Source organism: Ceratotherium simum, chromosome 4, assembly GCF_057802395.1.
Source record: "Ceratotherium simum simum isolate JZ-2026a chromosome 4, ASM5780239v1, whole genome shotgun sequence".
NCBI lineage: Eukaryota > Metazoa > Chordata > Mammalia > Perissodactyla > Rhinocerotidae > Ceratotherium > Ceratotherium simum.
Genome location: NC_141903.1, coordinates 46,387,900 through 46,412,844, shown reverse-complemented (window position 1 = coordinate 46,412,844; position 24,945 = coordinate 46,387,900). Strand labels below are relative to the sequence as shown.

Below are 24,945 nucleotides of genomic sequence, written 5' to 3'. Positions count from 1 at the left end.
TAAAACACATGACTTTAGACTCCCTGGAGATAGAGAGGAAGGAGCCCTAGAAGAATTTTCTCCTGGACATCTCTGGAGATCTTAGGAGTCATTAACAAGAATAGGCCTTTTAGGTTGGAACCTACTGTCAACTTCCTGAGGCAAAACCAGATGAACTGCCTGAAGACTAGACAGTTCTTCCAACCATGGCTCACGCATAACAGGACATGTGCTGGAGGGCAAAATGGAGTTAATATGCTTGGCAAGACCCATCCTTATTGATACCTTGACTTATCCCAGGTGGAGGGAAATAGAAGTAGGAATCAAGAACAGAGTTGAGGGGATACATATCTACACCCAAAGATTTGAGTTTGTTTTGACCTGTACTGTATTTGTCTGTATTTGTATGAATGTGGATAGAGATTGGGGGAGGGGAGTATGAGATTAAAACAATTGGAGGAGGGGTAGAATTATTATAACTTGATAAATATTCCAAAACCAAAATAACTGTTCCTTAGAATTATAGCGGAGAGAACACGTAGGAGGGAGGATAGATCTAGCGATAATGAAATGTCATGGAGGAAACAAGTTCCACATTTTTTGGATCTGGAGAGCTGAGTGGTTTAGGATGTTTATAATTGGATAAATTCACATCCTTGATTAATAAATCTTGCCTTGCAGAACCACAGATAGAAATTTCTTCTATACTCTCTACCCTGACTAGTACAGGTCTACAATTTCTTATCTGAAACTTGGGGTCCAAATATGTTTCAGAATGCAGAATTTTTCAGATTTGAAAGGTAATCCCAATAGTCTCTGGGATAATATTTCATAATCGAATGTATTAACATTTACACTGAACAGGATGTATAAATGCCATAAATAGCTTCCCATCACTTCAGATCAGACTTGGCTGCCAAATGAATTCAGATCAGGCCGGGTCAGATTTTGCCACCAGATGAGCTATGAAAAACTTCCATTTTCCAGAGCTTTTATGATTTTGGAAATAGAGCTATGGAATTATGAACCTATACATATGGAAACTTCTACTTGACCATTCTACTAAATAGAAACATCAATTGATTTACAAGAAGATGGGGAAGTTCTATTTGGGGAATATGCTTAGAAATATTAAGTAGATAATAATACACTTAACTTTTCTTGAGCAATTATTATGTACCAGGCATTATTCTAAGAGCTTAACATGAATTAACCCACGTAGTCTCTTACAGTTCTATGAGGTACTGTGTTGATATATTGATAGGCCTGTTTACAGACGAAGAAACTGAAGCACAGAAAGTTTAAGTAACTCTGCCAAGCTCACACAGTAAGTGATTGGAGAAGCACTAGTTTAAACACAGATTGCTCCCTTCCCTGAACATTAATACTATAGTGTTATGTTCTACACAAAGAAAACAATTCTTATATATCATTCTATGGACATTCCTCTTAACTATAGGAAACTAAGGGATATACTTTACATTTAAACTTACTATAATACTTCTCAAGATGCTTGCTTTCATTATGGAACGTCTTTTGTAGTAGAGAACTTCTGCATTTCTTTATCTTGCAACTGAGCCAATTAACAGATTATTGACACAAGCAAACTTAATATGAATCCTATAAGAAGAATTGAGCATTTACATTTTTCATTAAGGGTAGATACTGGTTTCTAGTCATTGTTTTATCCCCAAGGCCTAACTTAGAGGCTTATGTATAACTATTTTCCAAAGCATCCTCTGTTTGCATATAACAGGCACTTTGCAGAATGAATGAATGAATCCAAATCTCCAAAACCCCCCAAAATAAACGAGTCCCATTCACAAATACTAATTTATATCATTCTACTTATTTACATTTTTCTCTTAGTTGACGTTAATCCATGAGAATTTTTTATGAAGTCAAACTTTTATTTCGATTTGTTTTTATATAAAAGTACAGCATTTATGGGGGGGAGGTTAACAAGTTTGCTTTTAGTCAAATGTTATTATTTTAGCTGGTCTCTACTGACTCCTGGCCATGCTTACATATATGTGTATTTATAATGCACATATGCACACAGAATGTGTGACACATTCAGTTAAGATCGGGCCTTGTTCAAGCAGCACTTGGAAAATGATGCTGCTTATCCGGTTTTTCCACTCCAGATACTTGATTGCTAGAGTCAGGCGCTTCCTCCTGGTTCCCGTCCTTATCTCTAATAATATCTGAAGGGTTCTTTGACTCAAAACTTTGTAGAGATGAAAGGATTAGGAAGGCCTGAAACCATACTATAAGACATACTATATACAGTTTTCTAAATTTGCCTTGAACAAACCATGTGGTTCTTGTATTAATTGCTAATCCTATTCATTAAGGAATTTGTGGATTAAAAAACAACTCTTTCCTGGTCCTGTCCATATTTTGCCTCATTGCCGTGGTTCTGCAGAATTCACTGTTCTCTCCTATGTCTTGCACTGTCCCAGTCTCAGACTGTTTACAGTAGAGTCACTCTCTTATATCAGGGCTTCTCAATCAGTTGAGAATTCCAGTTTCTCCATCTGCAGTTGTTCGAAGTTCTCCCTGAAAGCACAAAGTCTTTCTCACTGAAGTTCTATAGCAGATCTTACTTTGCTACTGTGCAAGACAGTGCTGGGACCTTAGAGAGTCACTATTTTCCAAAGCATCCTCTGCAAAGTTGCCCAGTGACTGCTCATTCCTATAGCTTTCCCTCTACTATGCTGCCTTGCTAGATCTCACTCTCTCTCCCTCCTTCACTCCCTCTCCCTCTCTTCCTGTCTCTCTGTACTTTTATCTATTCTGTACTGCAGGGGCGGGATGGGCTATTTTGACAGAGAGTGCCACTTTCAGGTAGGGTAAGTCCAGATAAAGGATTCCTCATTGAATAGGAGCCACTTACCCTCTGTTACTTTCTGTGTCACATTATCTCTAGATACCTCTCTGCATATTCTTGGACTATGTAGACATAGGTTTACACACGCAGAAATATATACACCTGCACTCCTATGCCATTCTCGCAGAGAGATGATAATTTGAGGATTTAAGTTGTCTTACTGGCTTTTTAAACATTTATTATACCAGTTATTAATATAGAATCAATTTTAAGAATCTTTTTTTTCAATTTTAATTGAAATTCTTACTTGGCAACATTGTTTTTTTTTTTTTTTTTTTTTTTTTTTTTTATTTTTTTTTTTTTTATTTTATTTTTTTTTTTAATTTTTTGTTTATTGCAGTAACATTGGTTTATAACATTGTAAAAATTTCAGGTGTACATCATTGTACTTCTATTTCTGCATAGATTACATCATGTTCACCACCAAAATACTAATTACAACCCATCACCACACACATATACCCAATTATCCCTTTCACCCTCCTCCCCCCTTCCCCTCTGGTAACCACCACTCCAATCTCTGTCCCTATGTGTTTGTTTATTGTTGTTATTATCTACTACTTAATGAAGGAAATCATACGGTATTTGACCTTCTCCCTCTGACTTATTTCACTTTGCATCATGCCCTCAATGTCCATCCATGTTGTCACAAATGGCTGGATTTCGCGTTTCTTATGGCTGAGTAGTATTCCATTGTGTATATATACCACAGCTTTTTTATCCATTCGTCCCTTGATGGGCACTTAGGTTGCTTCAAGTCTTGGCTATCGTGAATAAGGCTGCAATGAACACAGGGTGCATGTACCTTTGCAAATTGGTGTTTTCAAGTTCTTTGGATAAATACCCAACAGTGGAATAGCTGGATCATATGGTAGTTCTATCGTTGATTTTTGAGGAATCTCCATACTGTTTTCCATAGTGGCTGCACCAGTTTGCACTCCCACCAGCAGTGTATGAGAGTTCCCTTCTCTCCACAACCTCTCCAACACATGTTGTTTCCTGTCTTGTTAATTATAGCCATTCTGACGGGCGTGAGGTGATATCTCATTGTAGTTTTGATTTGCATTTCCCTGATAGTTAGTGATTTTGAACATCTTTTCATGTGTCTGTTGGCCATCTGTATATCTTCTTTGGAGAAATGTCTGTTCAGGTCTTTTCCCCTTTTTTAATTGGGTTGTTAGTTTTTTTGTTGTTGAGATGCATGAGTTCTTTATATATTTTGGAGATTAAGCCCTTATCAGATGTATGGTTTGCAAATATCTTCTCCCAATTGTTAGGTTGTCTTTTCGTTTTGTTGATGGTTTCCTTTGCTGTGCAGAAGCTTTTTAGTTTGATGTAGTCCCATTTGTTTATTTTTTCTATTGTTTCTCTTGCCGGGTCAGATGTGGTGTTTGAAAAGATGTTGCTAAGACTGATGTCGAAGAGCGTACTGCCTATGTTTTCTTCTAGAACTTTCACAGTTTCAGGTCTTACATTCAAGTCTTTAATCCATTTGGAGTTAATTTTTGTGTATGGTGTAAGGTAAGGGTCTACTTTCATTTTTTTGCATATGGCTATCCAGTTTTCCCAACACCATTTGTTGAAGAGACTTTCTTTTCCCCATTGTATGTTCTTGGCTCCTTTGTCAAAGATTAGCTGTCCATAGATGTGTGGGTTTATTTCTGGGCTTTCGATTCTATTCCATTGATCTGTGTGTCTGTTTTTGTGCCAGTACCATGCTGTTTTGGTTACTATAGCTTTGTAGTATATTTTGAAATCAGGGAGTGTGGCAACATTCTTATTTTCCCCATTTGGGAGACTCATGCTCATATGTAAATATCTAACTTTGTGGTTTATCATCAACAGCACTCATAATTTCCAGGAAGCTGAAAAAAGCTAAGGACATGTTAACCAAGTTATTTCTGCTCACATTTGGTCCATTTGGCTTTTTTTCAATAAGAAAAGACTGACAAGTAGTTTTGAGGTCATAGTGACATTAGAGGGATACTAAATAAGCTATTTACTCCTATCCACCCATCTGTCGAAGAAGACAGAGCCATAATCACCATCATTGCCTCCAATGTAACTCGACAAGAATCTGGCAATTATGTACCCACTACTGGACAATATAGATGTAGTACGGGGTATTATACCAGACGTAAGAAGCTTAAATGCCAATATGTAAACTAAAAACACAATATATTATGTTAAGCACTAAAAGAGTTTAGAACATAAGCCCAGAAGTCCAAAGTCTCTAATACAATTATAGAATTCTAGAGTCAGGAAAAATTTTCATTGATTATATAGATTAACATTTTTGTTTTCTAAATGAAGAGGTTGGCACACAGAGGGGCTGATTTGTCTAAGATTTTAGGAGATTATTGTAGTGGCCATCCATGTGAGTGTAGGCCCTTATGCTGAATTATATGATTCACTTGCTGGCTCTTATACTGAATTATATAATTATACTTCTTATACTGAATTATAGAATTCACTTGCTGGCTCTTAGACACTATTAATTTGTCCAAGGGTATATTTTATAATGTGTGTGTATATATATATATTTTTTACTTTGTGATGTATATAGTAGCCATTTTAGAAATGTTGACTTTCCTGGCATTAAATATCATTGTGCACTAAATGGTACACGCTACTAAACATATTTCTTCTTATGTATTTAGATTTAAAAATTCTCTTCAAATTATAAACAAATGTCAAAGCTAAATTTGAACCTAAACTAATTGAATTCTGTGTGAGTTCTTTGACCAAAAAATAATTCAATTTCCCCAATATCAAAATGTCACAATAAATAACTTCTTAATATTTTTCAAAACCAATAAATTGCATCCAAAACAACCAGATTTTTCTTTTTTTCTTGCTGAGGAATATTCTCCTTTGAGCTAACATCTGTTATCAATCTTCCTCTTTTTTTTTTTTGCTTGAGGAAGATTAGCCCTGAGCTAACATCTGTGCCAATCTTCCTCTATTTTGTATGTGGGTCTCTGCCACAGTATGGCTGATGAGTTGTATAGGTCCACGCCTTGGATCTGAACCTACGAACCTGGACCACCAAAGCAGAGCACACTGAACTTAACCACTACACCATGGGGCCGGCCCACAACCAGCTTCTTGTTCTGCTAGAATTTTGATACTGGTGTGGCTTTTAGTAGATGTTTCCTATAAATTTGATTTTTATGATTTGCTATATTTTATGCTATCCTCCAGACAATAATTATTCAATTTATTGAAACTCTTGCTAGGAAAATGGCTACTAAAACATGAATTTTATAATAATTGAGAGAAGTCTTTCTTTATTCATCATTCATTGATTCATTCATCCATTCACTTGTCTTCCTGACTTCCTTTCACTTCTGTCAGAAAATTACTGTCATAAATTACATTACTTTAAACTCATTACAATGTTATAAGCTTAACATCAATTGCATAGCCCATCCATTGATTCAGACATGAGATTGTAATCTAATATGAGCCAATGGAATGTGAGGAATATTTGTTGAAGCTTATGGGAAAGAAAGCCTCCTTTTTTTTTTGTAGTAGAGACCCTCTTTGACACTAGATAGAAAGAAGGAAGGTTATCCTTGGAAGACAGTGGCAATCATCTGGCTACCAAAATAGTACCAGGCTAAGAAGAAGCTGACATTGTAAAGGGAGAACAGAGAGACCAAAAGATCTTCAATTACATTATTGGGACTGCTAGTTCAAGTCTTGCCTGAAATTAGCCCTATCTCAGTACATTCTCTTTATTACTTAAGCCAGTTAGAGTTGGGTTTTCAGGGTTTTTGCAACAAAAATAGTACTGAATGACACACTATTATTGCCATTTTGTATAAAAACAGTTTTCTTTGTTCACACGCAGACACTACTAGTCACCTACACAAAAGACACCATTCTTCTTCCTTCTTAACAAAACCCCAATTTTAGTCATAATTTAGGCAGACAGTGTGTTTCAAGGGTCCTCCCCACCCACACCAGAATGTTATTGTTTGAGTCTTAACCAATCATGATGATTCTATTTTCTCGTCAAGGGCTGCTTTAGGAATATGATAGAACCATGGACAAAAAATATATAAGGTAAATTCTGCTGTAAGCATCATGGAAGTTTTCTTTTTTTTTTTTTTTTAAAGATTTTATTTATTTATTTATTTATTTTCCCCTTAAAGCCCCAGTAGGTAGTTGTATGTCACAGCTGCACATCCTTCTAGTTGCTGTATGTGGGACGCAGCCTCAGCACGGCTGGAGAAGCGGTGCATCGGTGCGCGCCCGGGATCCGAACCCGGGCCGCCAGTATCGGAGTGCACGCACTTAACCGCTAAGCCACGGGGCCGGCCCCATGGAAGTTTTCTAACTCTTAAAAAGATGAGACAAGACAAGACTTTCCTTTGTCTTCCAACTTTGAGACAAGGCCCTGTGAAGGATACAGCCATCTTGCAAAGAGGAGGAAGAAACAAGAGAATCTAAAAGAAGCCAACCTGGCTTCCTTGAGCCACAGAATAGCTAACCCTGGAATTCCCCAGACTTCATCTTATGTGCAATAATAAATTCCCCACTGTCTAAGTTGCTGATAGTCATGTGTACTGTTACTTGGAACTGAAATCACCCTGACTGATATATTCATAGACGATATTGACTCTTTGAGGCTAATTCCAACTAAAAATTACCTCTCTTGATTAAACCCCATCTGAGTCTTAAAAAAAACAGATACTTTTATAGTTTTAGGCACACTTTCTCATTTGAAGGTTCAATTTAAGTGGTTTAAGGAATAGAAGTGACTAATTAATACATAATACAGATTAAATTTGAGTAATTTCTATATCTTCAACCAGAGACAAAATGAGAACTTGGCCTGCTGAAAATTAATGTGTCCCTAAGCCTTTGTTTATCCAGGTGGTTAAAACCAGAAGACGCTGGGAGGGCCATCCTGGAAAGTAGCCAGAACAAATGGCTACAAGTCTTAATGGTAATCTTGCTGCCAATTCCTAAGATTCCTATTATCTTAGCATTTTCCAGATCAGAAATTAATAATAGATGGAAACAAAAAAGAATAGGATACCTGGCCTGTTCTATTCTTTTAAAGCCAGGAATACTCCATAAATAATTGAGAAGTGCTCAGAATACAACCCCCATGAATATGTTGTAACCCCAGAGCAGGAGGATATGCTGATGGGACAAGGCTTACACGGACATATATGAATACCTGACGGTAGAGATGGGGTGGGGGGGTGGTGGTGATGAGGTTGAAAAGTGGCCTGCATGTTCCATATCTGCTTCTGCACAAGGATTCTGGTGGTATCAGTTGTAATAATAGAAACCAGATGTAAACATTTACTCTGCTTTGGTGTGATTGCTTAGTAAAATGACATAAAGTAGGTGCTCTGTTAATGTTCATTTCTTTCTCCACTTCCTTTTTCTCCCTCTCTTTTCCTTCTGTCTTACAAGTATGGAGGAAGGGGCTATGGAAAAAAGAAAAAAGTGAAATGATAGTTATGGAAGTATTTTGACTTCTCTAAAAGTTATAAATATTATTTTTCTAATATTTATGTATAATACATTCAAAACATATACAACAAAACTTCCCCATATCAGAATGGAAGCATTTTCCTGAGTATTTTACTAGTTTCCTAGACAACTGTTTGTACTTATCTAAAGTGCCTTGGATTTAAGCCCAACCTAAAAAGAACTCCTTTACCGTTAGCTTTGATAATGTTCTCAAGGCATATAATTTACATGATAAAGTAAGTAATGGGAAAAACATCTATGAAAATTAACATGTGTACCAAATATCAGAAGATTTCCTAAATAAAGAAAAGCTTGTTTGAGTTCTCTCTTGGGGAATTTCTCCATTTCTTTTGAATGTAATGAAATTACCTCTTGAAATTTCAAAAAATAAAATCAAGCTGATAAAATTGGAATGGCATTCCACTGGGAGGAAGAATTGAAAGAACCATGTTTCAAAGGCTGTCCTCAAGAACAGGGCAATTTTATGCTGCCAATTTAACTTAGCAGAGACATCCCTGACCTTCACTCATCCCTGGAACAGTTTCTCACTGTTGCCTTATTGCTGTAAAATTTAAACTAACAGCAGCTTGCACGAAATAAAAGTTAAAAATGAGTTAATAAAAATGAAGTTAGATATGATTACTTGTATAGGAGGTAAGATTGATAAGCAGTGTTTGTTTATGTGAGCTTTTCCTCTCAATTGTGCAAGAGCCCTGCCACTTTGATATTTTCCTACCCACTTCAACTCTGCTATTGCTTCTCATGCACTTAAACCACTTTTATGGCTCTTTCCCTAAAACCTACTTTTCTATTGGTCTCTTCTGAACTGAACCCTGTAGATTCCAAAAATAAATGTCTAAGTGCTCAGGTATTGCCACTATAAAGTCCCTTTGTATCATCTGGTAAGTTGTCCTGACCAGCTTGTTAGTTTCTTATGACCATCCATTACATTTCCATAAAGGGACTAAAGCTGAGGAAGAAATAATGGAGTTCGGAAAAGTCTTTAATAAAATAGTACCCCAGAGAGATTAAGAATGTAATTTTTTCATGAGAATTACAAGGGCACAGAGGTGAAGGATGCTACAGGAGTGTATTGCCTGACCTAATGGGTATGGAGACAATTAGACAAAGAGTTTGAATCAATAAGATTTTGTGATAATATGGATGCAAGAGCAAAGGAGAAATCTAAAGTAATTCTCAGATTTCTGACTTTGGCAAATAGATGCATGGTGATGCCATTTTACTCAGCTGGTGAACACTGAAAGGAGATCAATTTTGGAGGTTAGATAATGAGTTCAGTTTGGCATGTATTGTATCTGAGATACTTATGAGATATGTCAATGAAGGGATTGGAGTCCAGAGCTCAGGTCTGACCTAGAGTTGTAAATGTGGGCATCATCCACATCAATAGATTGCAACCAAGACCACAGGAGCAAATGAAATTAGCTATAGAGAAAAAGAAGAAAGTTTAAGACCAGGAATGTAAGGATCTCCATGCGGTAATTACTCTGAGGAAGAACTCACAAAACAAGACCAAAGAAGTAGCCAGAAAGTTTGGAGGAAAAGAGATTGTCATATTACAGAGAAGTAAAGGGAAGGGTGTTTTAAGGGGGGCTGTCAACAGTGGCAAATGTTCAGAGATCATTCAAGATGAACACTGAACATCTCCGAGTCCATTGGATTTAGTGACATCAGCAACCTCAACAAGACCAAGTTTAGTACTGTAATTGAAAACAAAAGCTAGAGTGTAGTGGGTTAACATGAGAAAGGTAAGAGCAAAGAGTCAGAGTATAGACAACTCTTGCAAGAGATTTGACTCTAAAGGGAAAAGAGTAGTAGAGCAGTGGCTGAAGAGGCATTAAGCAGGGAAAGGGTTTTATTTCCTTTTTAAGATGGAGCAATTGAGTATGTTTAAATGCTAATGGCTTGGAGCCAGTAGAAAGGTTAACATTTACAAGGAAGAGGGAATAACAATGGCATAAGATTCCAGAGGATACAGGAAGGTATGGAATCCAGACCTCTGGATATTTGGAAACCCTCAGTTGCCCTTAAATTGAAATTGAAATCCATTGGTAACTCTGCACTCAAATGAGCTTTCTGGGCCTCTTATAATGGATAGATTTTTCTCATTATTATATTCAGATGTTTATTAGTGTTCTCCTCTGTAATTGTTTCCAATTACTCTTGTAACAAATTACCACAAGTTTTGTGGCTTAAAACAACACAAATTTATTATCTTATAGTTCTGGAGATCAGAAGTCCAAAACAGGTGTCACTGGGCTGAAATCAAGATGTCAACAGGGCTGTGTTCCTTGCACCAGACCTAGAGGAGAATCCATTTCTTTGTCTTTTCCAGCCTCTATAGGCCACTTGCATTCTTTGGCTTGTGGTTGCTTTCTGCGTCTTCAAAGCCAACAGTGTAGCATCTTCAGAAATTTCTCTCTAACTCTGACCTCCACCTCCCTTTTATAAGGACCCTTGTGATTACATTTGGCCCTCCCAGATAATCTAGGATAATTTTCCCATCTCAAGATCCTTAATTTAATCGTAACTGCAAAGCACCTTTTGTCATATAAGGTAACGTATTCACCAGTTTTGGGGACATCTTTGGGGGGTCATTATTCTGGATATCTTTGTGGACATCTTTGGGGAGAGCGTTATTCTGCCTACCATATCTCTCTGTTTCTAAAGTACTCTGACAAGCTTGCTTAGAATTACGGATGGAGCCTTAAGAGCTTCCTCTGCTTGATGTTTTACATAAGTAAAAATCTCAGTAATGAATTTCACCAATGTCATTCTCAAATGATGGAGTGTTCACCACTTGGAGAGTTTGTTCTGAGTGATGTGAAGATCCCACTTGGCCAGTACTAGTAGCAGTTGATATCATCATTTTTAGTGTTCCAAGGCAAAATAAGTGAACAACCCGAATAAATTCTGTGTGGGCCTTCAACTGCTACTTGTAAAGAAAATGTATTCTGACACTTTTTAAAAGAGTAAGAAAGATTTTATTCAGGACTATTGGGATAGGTGTCAAGACTATTGCAATAGGGAAGAGAGGTTGGCTCAACTTCTAATACAAGGAAAATTGGGGATTTATAGCCAAGGAGCGGAGGGGTAGGGAGTAGAAAATGACTAAGAGGAACATGTAGGCAGGCCAGGATGATCAGATATCAACGGGGGGATGGTGGAGGATGGGAATTTGATCAGATATTGAGAGTGATCAGACAGATCAGACACCAAGGGTGGGGGATTCTCTCTAAAGTGACTTAGCAGGATTCTTGCCACAACTGAGCTCTTGAAGACTAGTCAAGAAAAGGGCTCAGATGACCCTGACTAAAGTTTGGTCAAGGAGAGAGTCTGTCACTATAGTATTTTTTGCAATTTATTACATCCTATGCACAGATTCCTTAACCCCAGCCAAGAAGTACTGTGTCTAGACCTAGCACTGTATCTACAGGGCTGGTAAAATTCAGTCGTGCTATCATTATCATCCCAAGGTTAATCAGAAGGGAGACAATGAAGGACGGGGTAAGATTTAGGGAAAAGAAGGAGCCATGTGTTGTGAGGCATAGTTGCCCATGTCACTAAAAATTTTTTGCACGAAAATGACTGCATCCAAGTGTCCTATTGTCAGGGACATTTAATAGCAGTGTCAAGTCAGCAAAATCAAAATGACTTGCACCCCCCTCCACAAACTTTATCCCTCTGCATAGTTTAAACAAGCAAAATGCTGATCAATAAAAAAAATGAATCCTTTATCCCATCTTTCTGCACACACACAAAAAAAACCAACTAATTTTCATTGTCATTATCAGAGAATAACTCTGCCAATACTATTATTACTACAGCATCATTTTATTTCTCAATGCCGTATAACACCAGAAACTATAACACCTTTTCAAAATTAATGCAAATAAACTAAATTGGCATTCCTCATTTCGTAAGGACTTACCCTCATATAAACCCTGTGCATCAAGAAGAAAAGCAGAGAAAAGGCTCACTGTTAGACACTCTAGTGCAACAAGGCAGCCCAAAGGATGTAAAATCACCTTTACTTTTATTCCTCCAATTGACTTTGAGTTCACACTGATTCCATTTCAGATAAGCATAGAAATAGTCCTTCATCTATTGTCTCTTTTTTTTCTTTCTTTCTGATGATCTTCTAATCTCTCCCTCTCTTGAATTTCCTGTTCTACCAGGATGCATTTTTACCTTTTGGCCTTAGGCCAGGCTGTCAGTCATCGCACTCATTCATTATTCTCTTCAAAGAGGCCAGACCTATGGGAGGGGACTTCAGGTCCTGCTCATAGGAAGAGGTAAGAGAGGTTCCAAAAAACCTTCCTGCTGCTTAGATTGACTTCCTCTTGGTATAACTCAGGTGCATTGTTTTGCTAACAATGTTTGTATCGTTTCTAAACCTTGTCAAAGAATTCCTTCTATAGAACAATCTGATGTGATCTGAGACCATGAAGTAGGTGGGAAGGAACCCTGCCCCAGAAAGAGAGCTATGGGGTAAGTAACTAGATCCTCTGTATTGATGAGGCTTCCCAGGTGTCAGCTTGGAGAACCATTTTTATAGCTCCTCAGAATCTAAGTCACAGATCTGGAAGAAACCTATTCCAACTTTTCCATTTTTCCATTTAAAAAAAAATACCCTGAAACTCAGAGATGTTATGTGCAATGTCGTACAATTACAACAGTTTATTATCTGGAAAAAAAAATGCAATAGTGAAAAGCTTTGTGTGAAGAAAATATGTGCCGGGGGAGGAAATCTGGGAACCATCTTAAGGATACACCAATTGAAACCTTTGGACTGGCCATTGCCACAGTGATTTCGTATCATATATGCACTTAACTTTCATCCATTTATTCACTTAACAAGTGACTTAACAAATGTGCCAAGCAGTGCTTTAGGCACAGAGGATACAGTAGTAAAAAAACAATCAAAAATCTCCGTCCCCATGGATCTTTCATTCTAGTATGGGGGGAAAAAGTGCCAACGAGATAAAAATAAAACAGAGTAGCCAGATATAGTATATCAGCAAAACCAAAGCAGGGAACAGGGATTTGACGTGTTCAGCAGCGGGGGTCAGGTTGAAATTGTAGGCAGGATGGTCAGGGAAGGCTTCAGTAAGTGAAGGTGGCTTTGGAGAGGAAAAACCTGAAAGAATTGAGGGAGCTAACCATGTATGCATCCCCTGGGGTACAATTGTTCAGGCAGAGAAAATATCAAGTGCAAAGGCCATGGGGTGGGAACATGCCCGGTTTTTTAGGAACGAGGATGGTGGGAATGTAGCAGCATGAATGAGGAGAGGAAGAATAGATGTGTCAGCAAGGTAAAGGGGGGCCAGATCAAATAGGACCTTGCAGTGTAGCACTTGGTTCTTAGTCTTCAAGAGATGAAAAATCATTGGAGGATTTTGGACCAAAGAGTGTCAAGACTGAACTTATATTTTAATGGGACCTCTCTGTGCAGAGTTGAAACCAGACTGAAATGGCAGCAGAAGCAGGGGGACCGGATATGAAGCAATTGCAATACTTCAACTACATGTGCTGGGCAAGAGAATTAGCCATTTCAATAAATACTAAACATGGGCATCACAGTGTTTTATGCCTCAGAGTGAACATAGGAAGGAAGCTAGGAACCGGCAGTTCCCTTGATCTGCTTAGCTCCCACACCTGCCTCACGGTGAGAGCATCCTACCACTGCGGGAGTGATGCTAGCGATTAGAGATGAGTGCTTTGCATCCCACCTGGTCTCCAAACAATGAACAAGTTCTCAAAGTATCCACATCAGCCAGACCCCTTAAGCTGGTTCTGGGGACTGGCTCGGGCACAGCATCTGGTTGAGGCCCAATGAACTTGAAGCAGCAAGGGCTTCCTACACAGTCTCTCTCACTCCTTGTTTTTTCTAAGTGTTTTTTTCAAGTGTTCTATAGGCCCTCTCATCCCATTGCTCTCTGAAGCACTTCCCCGTGTCACCAGGGCTGCAGCCTTTCCATCATGATTTCAACTAAGTATCTTGTTCCCACTAAAGCACTTATTAAAACAGACAGACATTTTTAAGCTCTTTAGATATGGGGGCTGTTGGGCTATTGCTAGGTGAAAATACGTATTTGCTCCAGTCTGCTGTTGCACCTCAAGGTTTTCCCTCTAAACCATAATCCTATTATAAGATTGGTCATCATTATGATGTGGGAAATTTTGTGATACATGTCAAAAATTTCTAGCAAATATCACACAGAATTTTAATACTTTTAACTGACCAAACATTTGCCAATTAAATCTGTTCTTATAATGCTGCTTATTTTTTCCAAATCAACAAACATGTGCCAACTTCAGACGTATTCTAAGTGTTCACAGCCTTAGTGGAAAGAAATGGAAAACCCCTCAAAGTCAGTTATTTGGCACTCTAGAGATTGGTCTTTGGACAAATAAAAATATTGAAGGGGAGGATAGAGAAATCTTCAAAACTTAAGACTAATTGGATTTTCAAGAGGTAAAATATTTGTGCTACAAGAATTCAAAAAATAAGTGAATCATTTATTTCACAGAATTACCATTCTCAAATGTTCATTGTAAAAGTCTAGAGGATAGAAAACTAGGAAGGTTTTTGTTGTCGTTTTTTTTTTAATTCAAGTAGTGAGAGGGATATATTTACAAGGATGTGACAGTTTTCAAGTCCAAGTATGGCAATAGATGAAAACGGACTCCCTTGTGGTTACTGAGAAATATACACAGCTTTCAAAACCAGCTTGAAGGTGAGTCAGAGTGATGGGCATTTGTACAGAGGAGGAAGCTGACATAGTCTTTTAGGCCAAACAGTAATCCTGAGTGGCTTTGGTGGAATGAGGTATTTAATCAGGTCACTGGTAAGAGTCTTTCTTATTGAGTAAATACTTGGCAACCTTGGTCATTAGCTTAAAAGGCAGAGAGAAAAGTAAACGTTCCTGTGTGAGTACCCAGTGGAGGTGTTTGTTGAAGCTAAAACCTGAATGTCCCTTAGGGCCTAATTCAGTGTTGCCTCTCCCTGCCCAACCACGGAGCTGCAACTGCAGAGCCAGCAGCTCATCTGATTCATTCTCTGTGTGCCCAGTCCCTATTACAGATGAAGGAATGAATGAACGAACAAACGAAAGAATGAATGAAAAAGATGGCCATGGAGGATACTTGAGACCTGGCTGAGAACAAGTGTGCTTCCCATTGTTAGAGGTATTTGAATCAGAAACTAGATCAGTGGTGCTCAGAATTTCTCTGTTTAATAAACACTTTTGGGTGGTGGCACAAGTGAAAGGATCAAAAGAGAACACCCCTTTTTAGAGAGAAGTACTTAGAAAATCTAAAAAAAGCTTTCCAGCCATTCACTGGGCCACCCGTCAGGGCTGTATCACTGTTTACACAAAACTATTAACTTCCCAGATTCACTAGGCAATGTTTTCACGTGTTGTAGGTCTTTTGACCTAGTGTTACAACACGTCTCCTTTCTCTGATTAGCAACAAGTTGTACCCTGCTCTCTTACCAGTCTGTCTATAAGAACGTGTAGCCGCACTGATGGCAAAATGCAAATTCTACTCATTGATTACAATTAGCAGCTGACCTATGAAGAGCTTGAAGGACACCAAGGTCTGAGAGCCCCTCGCTTAGAAAATCACCGGTTAGGGATGTTGCAGAAATAATTCCTGTACAGGTGAGACCAGATCACCCCAAAATGCATATTCCAACTCTAAGTCTCTAAGTTACTCCTTAAACTACAATTACCTCTGCTGTTATCTGTTTAGTCATTTTTGACAGACATAACTCTCATGTGACACTTTGCTAAGAGCCTGAAGGTTTTGAGGGTAGAATGAGAAGCTGGAAATGGCCAAAGGCAAATGTCACAATTTCTTCTGGGCCTTTCATCTTTCAGGGCTGACATGGAAACCTGAGCACAGCCTGGCCCACCTGTGGGCAGAAGGCTCCTGTTGCCTGTCCTCTTTCTAAACCTTCCTAAACCTGCACAACTATCACCACCCCTTCTCCTGCCTCCTGTTTGCCATGACCCTGAACCCTCATTCTCACTCCTGCTTCACACCTGTTTTAAATGGAGGCTGAAAGAGGGGAAATCATGAAAAAATGGCCTATGCTTGTAAAAACCTCCACGACAGTAGCAGTTGTGATGAGTTCATACGCTGACTGTGGCTAATCAGGTTTGCCCCCTGTCTCCGACGGATAGAAGAATCTCTCTTGTCCCTGGGTCTCCTAGAGCCTCTGGGTAAGGGGTTACACTGAGATTATCTGGTCAGATGACAGAATTCTCCATGCTTCAGGCAGTCATGGCCTTGGCAAGACTATCTGAGCTGCTAGTGAAAGCCTAGGAAAGACCACTGGTGTTTGAGATTTGGGAACGTGTAGAGCAGTCAGGACCCTCGTGACACATGTCCCTTCCAGAAGATGGAGCCTGGACTGGGGGAGAGCAGTGCAGTCCAGATCATGCAAACGTTAGTGGTGGCGTCCAGAAAACTCACTGGAGTGGCCTTGGGCTATTTCCAATACAAATAGGATGCGAGACTCTTGGAGTCCCTGACTTTGTTGAAGAGTTTATATCACTTTCATTATTTTTAATGTGTTTAGAAATGAAACAAAAATATTTTTGTTATATGTGTAAAGAGATCATTTAATAGTAAAATATACTTGTATGAGAATTTTTTTTTGGTGTATATATTCTTTAGCTTGTCTCCTTATCAGTATTTTCATTTAATATATGAAAACAATACAGTAGGAATCAAAGGCCTCCTGCCATCTCTCCTTTTTTCAGCTTCATGTTGCTTCTCCATTCCTTTTTCAATTGTCTTCTCCCCGTGCTGTGGACTGAATTGTGCCCCACCCGCTCCATTCTTATGTTGAAGCCCTAACTCCCAATTTAATAGTATTTGGAGATGGTGCCTTAGGGAAGTAATTAGGTTTAGAAGACACCATGACAATGGGGCCCTCTTAATGAGATTAGTGCCCTTATAAGAAGAAACATCACAGAGCCCGTGGTCTTTCTCTCCACTGTTTGGGGACACAGTGAGAAAGTAGCCGACTGCAAACCAGGAAGAGATCTCTTATCAGAAGCCGACCATGCTGGCTCCCTGATCTCAGACTTTCAGCATCCAGAACTGTGACAAAATAAACATCTGTGGTGTAAGCCACCCCGTCTCTGGTATTTTGTTATGGCAGCCTGAGCTGACCAAGACACCCTGCGTCTCTTTCTCTACTACTACTCTGTTCTGAGAGAGCACAGACAGAAGATGCAGACCTAGTGACTATAATTGCCTATGTAATGTCACCTTGCTGCATTTTTGCCCCTTTATCGTTAGAATTAGATGAACAAAGAATTCTACCTATATTGCATTATTTAAAAAAAAAAAAACCATAAAAACATCCTTTTTCACCAGTTTGCCCTCTGGAATTGCACTAACCTCCTTTCTTCAATGTACAAATTGATAGAACATAACTTTTCCTGAAAGGAAAGGAAAAATTAGGGAAAGAAAAGGTTGAAGGAGGGGTCAAAGAGAAAATAGAACATGACAGACAGGGACATACAAGGAGAGAGGCTTCTGCTGCACGCCTCCATCCTTAAGCTTCACTGAGGCCCAGCCTTCCCCATCCTGCCAACCATTCCTTCCCTTAGCGTCTTCCCACTGCCTAAGGCTGCCACTTTCTGTCTTCTCTTTCCTCTCCTGTTAAAACTCACTTCAACTCCATAAGAACCCGTTTTCCCAATCCCAGATTTCCATGCATCCACCTTCTGGGCTAACAGAAAAATGATCTATTGTGCTAGTGGTTGAGAGCCAGTGATCCTCTCTCCCAAATAACAATTATACACATTAACTAGAGCCATCTACAAGGAACACATCTACCTGGGTTTCAGAGACTGCTCATCCAAAAGGAAACTCTAGCCTAGCACTACGTAATAGAACTATAAGGAGAGCAACAAATGCAAGCCACAAATGATATTTTAAATTTTCTAGTAGCCATATTTTTAAAAAGTAAAAACAAATGAAATTTTTAAAATATATTTTAACACAATATATCCAAAATATTATCATTTTAATGCAATCAATTTTTAAAATTTAATGAGATATTTCACATTTTTTTCAAACTAAGTCTTGCAAATCAAATATGTATTTTACACTTATGGCACATCTCAATTCAGACTAGCCACATTCAGTTGCTTAATGACCATATGTGGCTAGTGGCTAGCAACATGGACAGCACAGTTCTGGCCAGATAAAAGGAAACGTGAGGCCCTGGCATATCAGCAGATGAGGAAGCCCTCTCCACATATGGACTCCTCTCCTGGGCCTGAAAGCACAGGCCTGTTGCAGAAGCAGCAAAATAAATCCTCATTTGAGATTTGAGATTTGAGATTTTTTTATATTGCTTTTTAAAAGAGGTACTCAAAGCACCGTCTCCTTAAATACTATTGTTAGCATTTCAAATGTTGAGAACAAAAATTTCTCCATGGATTCTCGAAACATAGTATATTACCAATAATAATTTCTAAGAGCAGAGAACAGCCCGATCTCTCCTCTCATCGCTTTCATGAAGCCAAAAGCATTCGGCCCGCTGTGCAATGCAGTGCGCAAGCTTTCACCCCGTGATCCCTTGGGAAAGTGATGACTGCAAAGTAGTTTTATTTGCTAAGAAATGAGTGATTGTAGCCGGCACGCACTACCATGGCAAAGCTGCCCTGTCTTTAGCAGGTGTGTAGGTACACATTAGTAGCAGGCTTTTGTGTCCTGGTTGGACAGTTATGTTTCTCTCAGGTGCAGCTGTGGGGTTTGTTTTCACTGGGGATTAAGTAAATGCTGGACCTTCAATTATAGCAATCAGCTGTCAATACCATGCGTCGGGTTCATTCGTATGCTATTGGTTCAATTATTCCTACAATGATACCCAAGCCCTTGACAGCTCTTACTTCTTATAGCTAAAGTCTGCCTTTTATATAACTCAGAGAAATGATTTTAATGGTGGAAATTTCAGGATGAGAGAGGTAAGGAAATTGGTACTGCTAAAGTCTAGAAGGACAAGGTTTGCTTTCAGCAGCTAAAATTTTTGATGGTCTAGTGAGATTTATTTTCAAGGATTCCCTGCTGTCAGCCACTAATCTTTTTATCTCTTTGTTGGAGCCTCTCTCTCCCTCCTTACTCAGGCCTTTATCCTTATCTGAGGGTTAACTGATAGAAATTGATAAAGGATAAGCTTTTATGTTCAGGAGGTATTTGTGATTCTATTAAGAAATGCTGAAAAGCCTTCATACCTAAAAGAAACGGATCTCTGGGGCGGCCCCGTGGCTTAGCGGTTGGGTGCGCGCGCTCCGCTGCTGGTGGCCCCGGTTCAGATCCTGGGCGTGCACCGACGCACCGCTTCTCCGGCCGTGCTGGGGTTGCATCCCACATGCAGCAACTAGAAGGATGTGCAGCTATGACATACAACAATCTACTGGGGCTTTGGGGAGAAAATAAATAAATAAATAAAATTATAAAAGAAACAGGTCTCTACGGGAGATACCATGCTGACAGAGTTTTCCTGGATCGCCTCAAATTACACCCCTGCCAACTCTAAAGCTGACTTGGGTTAAGAAACTAGTCTTTTCTCATTATCACTTCTCTCAGAAGAGGCGATGACCTTTTTTCCCCCAGTCAAATTAAAATTCAAGTTGAAGCATATTTCTACTTGATTGCAGCTCTTGTGAAAGATTCTTAGGGAAAAGGATAACATGAAATTTGAGATGGCTCTTGTTGGTAGATTGGATTTTCAAGGACTGCTCATTCTCATGGTTAATTGAAAGTTAAATGCATACAGAAAAGAGTTGGCAAAGACTGATTCTCCTCCCTTTCCAGAGGCTTCCAAGTTCTTTTTTCATGAGCACCCAGAATCTTTCCCGTCGCCGGATCCAGATTCCTTTCTCAGTATATCTGACCAGATGACACAACATCTGTGTTCTCTTTTAAGAATGTGAGAAATGAGGTTTTTCATCTTCCCTCTCTTTGAGTTCTGGGAAATCCAATTAAAACTGCTCAGACTTTCCTTTTCTTGTTTGTTTTAGAAGACAACTCGCTGGAAGATTCCTGTAGCAATCTTCCGCCTGTGGAAGAAGGTGATCGAAAAATTAGCCTGATTATGGAGTTGTCGACCCAGCTTTCCATTCAGACTGAGAAGATCACTGAGCTGGAAGAAGTGTTAGAGGAAAAGGAGAGGAAGATTCGGCAGCTGGAAGCTGAGCGGGGGCCCTATCCTTTCCAAAAGGTCGAGGACTCTTCAGAATGTTTACAAGAAACCTCCATTTTCTCTAATAATAGTGTCACTCCCGTGGTCTCTGATGAGGATATATAAAGATTCCCAGTAAGAAAACAATAAAAGTTTGTTAAGTGTTATGAAGGTAAAGTCCAGAACCCACGTAGTCTCCTCACTGGCAAACTCAAGTTCAAGGTCATGGGTTTGAATATATCCTAGAATGTTGATATTGGAAGGAAGAAAACAAAAGGAAGTGTTCAGAATCAAACACTGAATGTTTCCCCTTTAAACGTCAGTAGTCACATAATCCACACAGCTGTAGAATACTATGTTTTTAGACATTCCTGCTAACAGTGGAAGAGGGAAAAACACAAAACTAGACAGATGGTCAAAGATCTTAGCATTATCCTCTTACCAGAGGTTTGTCACACTGCAAGGGAAGGGTAGCACCAATCCTGCTTTAGTATGCAGCTCAACTGTGAACAGAATGCTGTCATGGAGGGCAGGCTTCAAACTGGGGAATGTTAGCGTACTGAAGAGCAGAATCATGGCCAGCAGGATAAATAGCCACGAGGTCTGTCCTTTCATATCTTCTAGAATATTTTTCATTATGGCAGGTATTTTATTAACATTTAGCAAGGGTAGAAATGACATAAACCAAAACAATTGAAAGAAATAAAGAATGGATGAATCAGAGCTGCAGTCCTTTGGGAAAAGTGTCCAAGGACAGCCTCTCCTTGGGAAAACACGTAACACTGATTTTTCCCTTAGGAGCAAGACTAAGACCAAGGCAAAATACACTCTTCCGTTAGTGATTGTACCAAGGAGCTGCGGACAGCACAAAATAATGTCAGGAAAAACAGACGATGGGCAAGGGAAAGCTATCCTGTAACTAATAGAATAGAAGGAATCATATCATATTCCTCCCCCATGAATCCCCCTCACGTGAACTATTTCCCACCTAAAGGGTGCAGCTAGACACTGACTTTAAGGAAAAAATTAGGTACTTAATTCTTATTGTCCTGATACAGCATGATTCCGGCAAACAGCTCTAGCTCTCCCGTGAGTCTGATTGTATTTCTACTTCTTGAGTTAATTCAACAAGTTCAACACATACTCATCAAAACTATTCTATCTACCAGGCACAATAATAGATGTTAGAAATATGATAGCAAGCTTGATAATCACATCATCCAGGAGTTCATAGACACAGAAGAGTCTCCTTAAATGTAAGGGTGATTGTAATGAGAGATGGGAAGTGGAAGAGAGAACATGGGCGAACATGGGGCAAATCTGATTAGCATTGCTTTAGTAGAAGCTCTCAGATTTACTCAGCATGAATGATCAGTAAGAATACACATTCCTGGACTTGGGTGTACAGCCCAGGAATATGTATTTTCACAAACACATGTGGAATTCCCGATGAACATATTCCAAGAACTACGTTACGATCTCCTTGGTCTCTTCTATTTTTCTGGCGCCAGCTAGGTCTCCCCGTTCCACTCTTGAAGTTCTGCTCCTTATTGCCGACACATAATGCTGAAGGTTGGCATGTCCTTACTCTATATTTGTATGAGAAAGCTTTAAATCTTTCAGTTTGTTAAAAGTGGACTATCTCCAAGACAAACTATCATCTCTGCAATTTTGATGTGTTACTGTGTGTTACTATGTGTTGCTATGTGTTACTATGATAATCAAGTCTCCATCTCTTTATTTTACCAAAGATAATCTTTGGTAAAATCTCACCCTCAATATTGAGGGTGAGATAGATGGAAAGTAGGGAGAGAGAGAAAAAGAAAATCCCATCACATCCGGGATAGGGAGATGTTAACTTCCAGATCAATTTCCCCTGGCTAATACCCTGACTAGCCCTCAGCATGAAAGCAGCATTACAGTGGAGATAGAATAGCAGACAGAGCTGGAGCTGCTGTTAATAATTAACTGAGCCTGTCACCTCTACATATCCAAGGACCAGCCACAGAAGAAGAAAGCATCAAGGGTCCTATCACCCTCCAAAACCATCTTTACAAGAAGCACATCTTGACTCAGGTTTGGATTTTCTCCAAATCAGAAGTGGGGAAGAGATTTGGCCCAAAGGTGAATAGACTAATCTCTATTAGTGACACCTTAGTAACAAGAATTCTTTAAAAATCCAGGTTTTATGGGCATGGCGAGGAGGGTGACAACAGGTGTTACTGGACTCTGAGGCATTTCTAAGTGGAAAATTTCACATTTCCAGCTGAACATTTATGCCATTGTATGTCCCCCAAAATTCATTTCCTTTTTCTGGCAGTCCTCCAGAGAATTGAGTAGTAAGTTTCAATTGTGCTAAACACCTGGTTCAGACAAACTAAAAATCAGATTATAGCCCACACTGTAAGCCAAAGTCTCATTTTCTCAGGAGCAAGTTGGTTTGCTGAAGTAGTCTACTGATCTTTAAAATAGCTGGTGAAATATCACAAGGCAATTAGCATGTTGATGATCCTATTTCTTAATGAAAATTTAGCAAATCATCAGGTAATATATCTGGTTCAAAATAATTGGAAATCCTGAAAATTAAAATATTTAACAAGTAACTCAAGCCATTCTCTGATATTCTAAAAACATTTACAAAAATATATGCATGGTTTTACTTCTCCTTTTTCACCAGTCATTAAGTTTTCTCAGAAAGTTAAGTTGAATGTGTGATATGTCTAACCAATTTAAATAAATGTTGACTTTAACAATTTAATTTTTTTATTATGTACATGGCCAGCTGAAATCCTAGCAACACACTTGTTAAAGGCTAGCAGGAATGCAAATCATTGGAGTAAGAGGCCCAGAAATGTGAAGGGGGTACCCTAGGATTCAATGAAGTTCAGCAAAAGCAAAGAAACTGTAATACTTTCTGCCTAAATGCATTTTTGGAAAAGAATGTATTCAATCAAGTTTCAATTATCTCCTACACTCTTCTCGGCTTACCCCAAAACCCAATCATTTGCTTCCACATTACAATAAATTAAAGAACTTTTGCTTTAATGTAACAAATAGGGAAGTATTGATGAATGTTGTAGGCCTAAGTCAAAATAATATTTATTTGGCAATTATCAAGTATAGGGATTGCAGAAACAAAAACTATTCCAAAGATATAAGAAGACATTTTTAAAGGACTTGGAAAATCAAACACTTGAGATTCAAAAAGTCTGACTGTCACAATTTGAAAAAATTAGACAAAAATAAAAAAAAAAAAAAAAGGAAGGGGCCAGCCCCATGGTATAGCAGTTAAGTGAGCTCGCTCTGCTGCTGGTGGCCTGGGTTCGGATCCCGGGCGTGCACCGATGCACCACATGTCAGGCCATGCTGTGGCGGAGTCCCATATAAAAGTGGAGGAAGGTGGGCACAGGTGTTAGCCCAGGGCCAGTCTTCCTCAGCAAAAAGAGGAGGCTTGGCATGGATGTTAGCTCAGGGCTGATCTTACTCATAAATAAATAAATAAATGAATGAATAAATTATTGTAATTTTCCCCTGCTATTACAACAGCATCTTTTCTTAAGATTTCCCTGACTCAAGAGATCTTTTTTGCTAATAGAGGAGAATCAAGTTCAAGTAGGTTATAAACTTTTAAAAATAAAAGTACTAGTACACTGAGACAAAGTTCACAGCAAAAGACAGGGCTGGCCATGGGATTTCTTATACCTAATGAAATTAGGACTTCTATGGTAAAACAAATCAAAACCCAAAACAGTCCTTATTCCCAGCTTCCCAGAAAAATTAAACATCTGGAGTAAGATACTCAATGAATTTCCAATAACACGAACCTGTGGCAAGATGACATTTAATTGTCTGACCATTTCCATCTATAAGGTTTAGATTTGTTTTTATTTGTTTATCAAAGAATAACCCTTAACAATCAAATCCAATAATATCCAATCCTTTGTTCTTAGATGGAAAAAATCACATGACACATGGTCTAATAACTCTTGAATCCATTTTCCTAAATGTCCCAAATAAACTTCACCAAGAGTTTATTATCTGATGTCACCTATTTCATAGAATGATAATATCACAGGAAAAGGATGATAGCAGAATGGGAGAGAAAGAACTAGCCCAGCACCAGCTCTTTGTCATATGGGATCCAAACAATGTGTTTTAGCCATAGCCTAATGAGATTTGGGGACCCCTGGGTGACATAATTTTCCTTATGATGACAAGTTGAAAACAAATCTGTGTAAAAGTGTTTGTACTCTGATTACAAGGAGTAGTCAAATCGGAATAAGACCATCACACTCAAGCCTAGTTCTGAAACTTACTAGGTATATGACTTCAAGCAATTTAC

The 24,945-nt window shown here is 38.8% G+C and overlaps 1 protein-coding gene across 1 annotated transcript in view; it reads left to right on the top strand.

The window, feature by feature from the left end:
- Positions 1-21,913, top strand: part of CCDC192 (coiled-coil domain containing 192) — a 158,992-nt gene extending 137,079 nt beyond the window's left edge. Inside the window, exon 6 of the mRNA XM_087430270.1 lies at positions 20,443-21,913. Within this exon, the coding sequence (XP_087286396.1) occupies positions 20,443-20,729 (287 nt within the window). The 3' untranslated portion in view covers positions 20,730-21,913. The remainder of the gene's footprint in view (positions 1-20,442) is intronic.
- The last annotated feature ends 3,032 nt before the right edge of the window (positions 21,914-24,945 follow it).